Source organism: Apteryx rowi, unplaced genomic scaffold (assembly GCF_003343035.1).
Source record: "Apteryx rowi isolate R43461 unplaced genomic scaffold, aptRow1 scaffold_176, whole genome shotgun sequence".
NCBI lineage: Eukaryota > Metazoa > Chordata > Aves > Apterygiformes > Apterygidae > Apteryx > Apteryx rowi.
Window position 1 is genome coordinate 1568332 of NW_020448041.1, and position 8126 is coordinate 1576457.

Here is an 8126-nt window from a genome sequence, read left to right on the forward strand (position 1 = left end):
TGCTCAGGGCTTTGTTCAGTCTCATGAATATCTCTAAGGATAAAGATTCCCCTACCGCCCTGGGCCTGAAAGGAGCCTGTCTCCCTCCATGGACTTTGCCCCAGGGATTGAAGGGAAGTGAGGTGAAGGGACTGTTTTGAGCCTTTCATGCGGACATGAGCTCAGCCTCTGACTGGCTTTGTAGCTCTGAGCTGCAATGTCCCCTCAACTTTAGGGCGCCAAGTGTGAGAAGCACCTGCCATTCTGTTGACGTCTGCCAGAGATGCCGGAGGGCCCATCGGTGAAGAAGTTCCAGCTGCTGACCTCCCCTTTTGTGGGACAAGTAGTGATCAAGGTGGGGGGAAGCAGCCGGAAGATCAATGTGAATGAACTGAAAGCGCTGAGGCTCCAGGACTCTCAGGTGAGCTATAAAAGACAACCTTATCATTATGTGGTAGGTCTGAGGGAAACCACTATTGCCCTGCATCTGGATCACAGTTGGTGTACAACCAGAGTGACACCAGGTTTGTGCTTGAGGTGGACCATAGGCTTTGTTTGTAACCACAAAGTAGGGGCATGTGGCCACAGAGATGTGAATGCCCCTTTTGGGGTACTGCTCTGTGCTTCAGTAACTTTGACCCCCAACTTTGCAAAAAGAGGCTCTGTGGCAGGGATGTGGCTAGGCACATAGACACCCAGAACTATTTGGGGTTTTGGTCAGTTGTGCTAATGCGCTAGTTCTATGTGCCTCAAGGGAAGAGGAGTTGGTGTTGTCAGGGGCTGGTTCTAGGAGATGGAGAGTTGGCTTCTCCAGTATGTGGATGTCAGGAGCAGCAGCCTTGTTTCCCTCAGCTGTGAACTTGCACAGTTGCATCCCTTGTACCAGAGGGCAGGGTTTCACCTGGCTAAATTAAAATATCTACCTTGTGGACACTTGTGGCTGAGATAGTCACACTGGGCTGTGTGTTTCCAAGGAAGAACAGTCCTGCTGGGGGCTTGAATCACCTGACCTCCCTCAGATGGTGACTGGCCAAACACTGAAGTCTGAGTGCAGTTCATGTGCTGATGCAGCCTCACCTCTGATTACATGATAGTGTTAGCCAGGGACACAGATGTGACCTGCTCAAGAAATCACTTGTGGTCAGCCTGTGGCTTTGGAGCCGCCCTTGGGTTAGGTCCCCTCAGCCTGAGATGCTCCAGGGCCCCACAAAGTGAGGAAGCAAATGAGAGGCATTGATGACAGACTTTTAAACCCTGAGCATCTCTCCCGATGTGTCTCTTGGGCCAGTTGGAAGTCTGTGAGAAGGCTTTGCACTGGAGTTGCATTTGAACACCTTGTGCTTCATGTTGGTGAAGAAGGGGTGCTCAGGGGTGACTGCAGCTCTGATGGGACTGGCTCAGATCCTAGTGAATCCTTCTGTGTTTAGGGTGGGGTGATGTGCCCTCTGCCTAAAGGGGAGATTGAAGAAGATAGTCACTTGTATGGAAACAGCCAGAGGTTTTCTGGATCCTCAGCATGTTCTGCCTCTTTTCTCAGGTTCATGGGAAGAACTTGTTCCTGGCATTTGTGGCAGCTGGAGGTCTGCTAGGACCAACTGCAGAAGAGCTAGCATTGCAAAGAGAGGCTTGTAGTGGGGCAAGTTCTCCTGCCCAGGAGGAACAAGAGCAGGCTTGTGCTCCACAGACAGGCCTCCCAGAAGAGGAGCTGCAGGAAGTCCCACACTCCAGATCTGATGCCCCAGATGCAGGGGGTCCAGGCAACTGGCTGCGTGTCCATTTTGGCTTGTTTGGCAGCATTCGGGCAAATGAATTCTCAAGAGCAAACAAAGCCAATAAGAGAGGGGACTGGAAGGACCCTATACCCAGGTATTGGCTGAGTCCTCTTCTAGCAAACTCAGTTTTCCTGCTTTCATCCTGGAGAGGCAGTCTTCTGTCTCTCAAACTAAACTTACATGGGGATGCTTTTGGTTTTGTTCTTTCTCTCTAATAGTTCTTAAACCTGTGAAAACACGTGGGCATGAGAGATGCCATTGGTGTGTACTGAGTAAGAGAATATGGGGTGTGATCAACCTCATATTAGAAATTGGGGAGTAGACAGACTGCTGTTTGGGTACTCCCACACTTCAGGTGTTTTACAAATCTCCCAGCATATCATTTGGTTGAAGTTGCCTTGGGCACACCCTGTCTTGGCACTGCATGTTCTTCTGCTTTTAGTGAGGAGTCGCCTTTGGTTGGGCTTTCTGTTCTTTTGCTGCCTTCTGCCTTCTTCCAGTTACATTCTCTAATGCTTTCCCTTTCCTGCTGCCTCTGTGTTTCATCTCTGTTTTATCTGATCAGAGAATTAACTGATTGCAGGTGTAGGATTCATGTTGCTGGCCAGCCTAGGGATCATAGTACCAGTTTAGATTAGACAACTATCCAAAGAGAAAACTTCTGGGATGCCAGATTGAATTATGTCCTAAAAATAGCATTTTCCCCAATTATAAAGAAGCCTTGGGTAAACAGCACACATCTAGAGCAGCTGAAGTCACTGGCTGGAGTGGCCTGGCTAAAGGCAGTGCTGAGTGGAAAACAATCCTGTTGGAGCCAGTTATGGGCTTTGTCCCAAGTCCCACTGGAAGGGGTATTTAACAAAGGGTAAATACTGAGAAAGAGTATGGACTCTGCTCTTACTGATTACTCAGGTTAAATATCTCATAAACTGGATGTCTGGCACGTGCATACGTGGTGTGCTTGGACAGGGGAAGAAAGTTTGTTCCCACCTTGCAGTCCTTTGAAGGATTGTTTTGTTTCAACACAAGCAATTTCAGACATACAGTCAGTTTTGTGTATGCTGGGTTTTTTTAGCATCAGTTCCACTGATTGTAGGCCCTTTTGCTAGAGCCTTTGGTCATCTGGCTTACCTGCCACAGGTGGCCAAGATGCTAATGCTTCTCTCTGCCTGCTGTCATCCCTTGGCTAAGAGGCCACAGGACAGCAGAAGGAACAACTCTGCATGAGTTGTGCTGGTTCACAGGCAAGTTTCTTGATCGAAAGCACTAGAGGAGGCTACCTTGCATTAAGATGGTGGTCTGGTGTATTGGAGTGCCTGCTGATCCTTGGTGCATACATGTGTGTGGGGTGATGAGCTGTGGGGAAGGAACAGCTTAACTGGGACACGGTACAGTCTTCAGTTCCCTCTTGTTGAACTGCAGTAGTCCTTCCGCCTGAGGGGAGGTGGTACATTAAGATGTCTCCCTGATCTCATGAGAACTACTGGCATCTGCTTTCCATGGGGCTGGTGCCTCAGCATGTATACAGTCTCCTTCTCTGTAAGCTTACATCATGTACAGGCTTTTCTGTGTCTTCTGGTGACTTTTCGCTCCATTCCTAAGCTGCTGTCCCTTTCTACACTCTGCTCTCCATTAAGTCTTTATAGCCAGAGCAGAATATAACAAATGGTTCGGGGTGTTTTTGACTAAATATTTTAACTTCTCTGCCCCTCCCAGGCTGGTTCTGCACTTTGAGAGCGGGGGCTTCCTTGTTTTCTACAACTGCCGAATGCATTGGTGCTCTTCTCCGATAGCTGATCCTGCTTCTGACATCCTGTCTGTGGAGTTCCACCGTGGCCGGGCACTGGATGCCCTCAGGACACCCAATCCTGTCTGCTACACCCTCTTAGACCAGAGATATTTTTCAGGGCTGGGTGAGTTCCAGGGCGTGGTGGCAGAACAACAAAGGGAGGAAGGTGGATGGGATGTCTGCAGATCCCAAGCTGTAAGTCTGAGCCTCTAACTCCTTAGCCTTATGGCAAAGCAAGCTCCTAGCTGTTTCAGCTGAGAGGATATGCTTAAGCGCATCACGTGAGCCCAGTGAACTGTCTTGGTGTGGGAAGGACTATTGATTGGCTTGTCCTTGTGAAGGAAAGGAAGGTTTCCTTTAAGGGTGGTGGGAATATACTGTCATCAGATCTATTCCCAGATGTAAGTCTGCTCCTTGTATGTTACCTCTGATATGGGGAGTGGTGTTGCTTAGCTGTGTCTCCTTTAGGCAGAAGTCATAGTGATGGGGGCCACAGGTGTATATGTACTAAATTAAGCCTGGAAGGCTTAATTGGCCTTAAACGCTGATCACAGAACTGGCGTTAAACTCCTTCATTCTGTGTCATCTTGATAAGAAATATTCTTACGGTTTCCTTATTTCTGACCCTTTCCAGGGAACATCATTAAGAATGAGATTTTGTACCTGGCAAAGATTCATCCGTTAACACAAGGCTGTCTCTTGGCTCTCTCGGATCTAGAGCGTCTGCTTGACTACGCCATTCAGTTCAGCTCTGACTGGCTGCAGAGCAAGCTGCATGGGAAAGGGTTGCACCCTCAGATCTATCGGAAGGAGCAGTGTCCCCTCGGGCACACAGTGATGAAGGGAACCCTTGGACCCTTGCATGGCTTGAAGAGACTAACTTGGTGGTGTCCTCAGTGCCAGCCTGCAGTGCCCTCAGGGAGTGGGGATCCTTCCCTAGTCACCAAGTGAGCTGCCTTTCTTATTCCTCCTCTCCTGGAGGATGTCCAGATGGTCTCTCAGTTGTTGTGAGAAGGGCTTTATGGTTTCTCTGTTAAGCCTGTTCCTTAAGAACAGTGAGGTGGCAGAGGTAAGTGTTCCATAGAGGTTACAGGAGTCTCCAAAGTACCTTGTACCTCTGGATGCAAGAAGGAAAGTGGTTGTACACTTCTACTTTTTTGTTTGTCACAGTAACACAACTGCATAAGTAGTTTAATTGGTTCTGAGGTGTCTTGGTCCCTGTGTGCAGACTGTGAACTGCGGTTTTGTTATTTGAGCAAGCTTCTGGGCAAACCAGCTTGTTGGGTAGAAATGAGTCAGAAGAAACAGAGCCTGTCATCTTGGGCTGTGACCCTCTTACACCCATCCTCTGAGCAGAGGCATTTGTATGATCACAGGGGCTACCAAACAGCTGAAGGACCAAAGTTTTCCTGTTTTCAGTTGGATGTTTAGGGATGTGAGGCACCTCTGCTAATTGTGCCAGTGCCTTGCTGTCTTGACCCCAAGGACATAGGATGCCTGTGGAGCCCATTTTTTCCCTATGTTCTTTGGCTCATGACAGTGTATGGAAAGCTTAGGGCTTTGAGCAAGTGGCCTGTTCTGCTTTCAAATTACCTTACAGATCATGTTTCATGCATTCCCTCTTCTAAACATTGTTAGACACCCACCACACTTGTCAGATTTGTGATCCCAGTTGTTACTTGTGACTTCACCGAGGCCTCGCAGCTCTCGCTTAAGAGCCACTGCTATAGTCTGTAAAAGCTAGTTAATATTTTCTATGATATAGAGGGATGGGATTGGCAAAGTTTTTACACAAAAACACAGCATCTAAGGACAGAGACTATGCCAAGCATGCGGAAGTGAGCTGTACCAAGCACTGCTGCAGTGATTTATTTTTACCCCTTGGAAAGAGGCAGCCGTTCCTGTAAGAGCTGACAGCACACCGATTTGCAGCCCAGCACACTGTTGTTCAGCTATAATTACAGAGGCAGCATTATCCAATATACTGAATTAAGATGAAGCTGTGTAGGTAGAGGGATATACTCCTTTCTGCCATCTCTGCCAGGAATTACTGCATCTGCAGTAGGGTCAATGGACAGAGACACTATAAATCACTGTGATTTACAGTGTCTCTGTTTAAAACTGAGTTATAAGCACCATCAGAAGAGACATACTGCAGTTATAAGGCTGAATGCAACCAATTCCGTTAATTCCAGTTTTCACTTTTCACTTACAAGACAACAATTGGTTGTTTAAAAAAATAATCCCAGAGGCAGGGAGAGAGGACAGCAACAGCTTTTGCCTACTGAAGGTTCAGAGTTTTGTGCCTCCCTTTAGATGACTGCCAGCAGCTTCTCTCAACTGTAAGAGTGAGGAAGGAGGGAAAACTTTTACAGAGACTAGATCTAAAGATGGACTGCAAATAAACTGGAAGTGCTGGAGTTCAGGACTCCTGTGGTCAGTCATTTCAGTGGTTGCAGGGTATGTGCTTGGTGAATAATCCCATTGATGGGGTATGGTGMCAAAAAAGCTGGCTAATATTGTTTCAGAGTATATCCTGTAATGTGGCTTTCAGTTTGGGTCCAGGCCTGAGAGGCTCTTTATTAGAGAAAGACAGGTTGTTAGCTGAAATRGAGGCTGGATGAACTCGGACTGGAAATGAGGCATGATGTGTTTAGTACCTCCTTTTATTTTTTTTTTTGAGGAAAAAGGGTTTCCAGTGAGCAGCTGGAGGTGTCTGTAGTGCCGAAATGATTTAGTCAAATGTAAAGAGCTGGCTGTAGCAGCAGGGCAGCTGGATGAAATCTCAGGTCTTCATTCAAAGCAGGCTTGACAGCTGAGATCATCCTGCTGACTAATACTGAGCTCAAAGGAGAAATGCCACTAGGGAAAAGGATGGGAGATAACTTAATTAAAAAATAAAAATAAATAAATAAATAAAGCGAAACCCACCTGCCCACAGCTGAGGTTTGAAGGGGGCTGCTCAGGCAAGGGATGGGCTTGCTGGAGGAAGCAGGCACAAGTGCCAGTGAGGAAGGGGTCTATGGTGTGGGGCTGGCAACCCTGAGGGGAGATGAGCTCTCCTTCCCCAGGACCCCATGGGGGTTAGGGTGCGAAATGGTGGTTGGGGGGATGGGATGTGAAATGGTGGTTTGGGGGGGTGCAAAATGGCGGTTGGGGGTCTCTGGGGGGGTGCAAAATGGCGGTTGGGGGTCTCTGAGGTGTGTGGTGTCACTGCAGGACTGTGTGGAGAGGGGCAGGTGGCGGGCTTAGACAGGGGGYAGTGAGTGGGGGCCGTGCTAGGGGGCGGGTCTGTGTAAAGTGGAGGTGTTGGAGCTGTGCGGGGGGAGCTGCGGTGCGGGCCGGGGCCGGGGGGGCCATGACAGCCCTGGCGTCGCGCCGGTGCCCCTTGCCTCCCCGCTCCGCGGCCCCTTTAAGAAAGCCGGCGCCTCGCGTGTTGTGGTGGGCGCCGTCGCCCAGTCAGCGCCGGCCGGCTGCCGTCGCACCAGCCGTRCCGCCGCCCCATTGGCTGGCGTTCTCCTGGTGCGAGGACACGCCGCCCAATAGGCGCCGCCGTCGGCCCACCGGGCCATGGGCTGAGCGGGCCGATTGGCGGAGCGGCGCAGGGGGCGGGGCGGRCTCTGGCCGTGCCCCCCCCGGTTCATTAAGCTGCCGGGCAACGGAAGGGGGGCGGTGGCACGCGGRGGGTCGGCGCGCGTGGCGGCGGCGGGTGCGCGCGTGGCGGGAGCGGGCGCGGGAGCAGCGCGGCCCCATGGAGCTGCTGAAGAAATGGCTGGGCCACCCCGAGGACATCTACCACCTGCTGCGGTTCAAGATGGGCGGCTACCGCGCCGTGATGCCGCGGCTCGACCCGGTGAGCGGGAAGCGCCCCCCACGCGCGCACACCGTTTTTTTCGTGTTGTTTTTTTGCTCCCTTCTCCGTGGGGTGATGCTCGGTGCTGTCGCCACGCCCGGGTCGGCGGCGGGTGTCACCGCCGTGCGCGGGGGATGCGGCGCTGCGCGAGCCCCGGGCATCGCGCGCGCGGTGCGTGGCAGCGGCTCGGGGTTTTGCGTGCACCGCCCGGTCCCGGTGCATCGCCCGGGCTCGGAGCTGTCCGTGCACCGCCCGGCCCCGCTGTCTTGCACGGGGCTGCGGGTTTTGCGTGCACCGCCCGGGCTCGGTGCATTGCACGGGCAGAGGGCATCGCACAGGCTGGGCACTGAACATGCGCCGCACGGCCCCGGTGTATCGCCCGGGCTCCGGGCTCTGCCCGCACCGCCCGGGCTCGGTGCATCGCATGGGGTCGGTGCACGGTACGGGTTTACCACTGTCCATGCACACCTGGACTCGGTGCATCGCCCGGGCTCGGCGCTTTCCATTCACCGCCTGTTCCCGGTGCATCGCACAGGCTCTGGGCTCTGCCTGCACCGCCCAGGCTCGGGGCTGTCCATGCACCGCCCGGGCCCGGTGCATCGCCCGGACTCCGGGCTTTGCCTGCACTGCCTGGCTCCTGTGCATCGTCCGGGCTCCGGGCTCTGCCTGCACCGCCGGGGCCCGGTGCATCGCACAGACTCCGGGCTTTGCTTGCACCGCCCGGGCTCGGCGC

At 52.3% G+C, this 8126-nt stretch overlaps 2 protein-coding genes across 2 annotated transcripts in view; both read left to right on the forward strand.

Annotated features, from left to right (window-relative positions):
• The first annotated feature begins 262 nt into the window (after nucleotides 1-262).
• On the forward strand, nucleotides 263-4491 carry NEIL2 (nei like DNA glycosylase 2). Its single transcript, XM_026061120.1, has 4 exons — nucleotides 263-400; nucleotides 1517-1845; nucleotides 3468-3664; nucleotides 4175-4491. The coding sequence occupies exons 1-4, from the start codon at nucleotides 263-265 to the stop codon at nucleotides 4489-4491; spliced, it is 981 nt and encodes a 326-aa protein (XP_025916905.1).
• Nucleotides 4492-7257: 2766 nt separating this feature from the next.
• Nucleotides 7258-8126, forward strand: part of FDFT1 (farnesyl-diphosphate farnesyltransferase 1) — a 16313-nt gene continuing 15444 nt past the window's right edge. Inside the window, exon 1 of the mRNA XM_026061102.1 lies at nucleotides 7258-7393. Within this exon, the coding sequence (XP_025916887.1) occupies nucleotides 7309-7393 (85 nt within the window). The 5' untranslated portion in view covers nucleotides 7258-7308. The remainder of the gene's footprint in view (nucleotides 7394-8126) is intronic.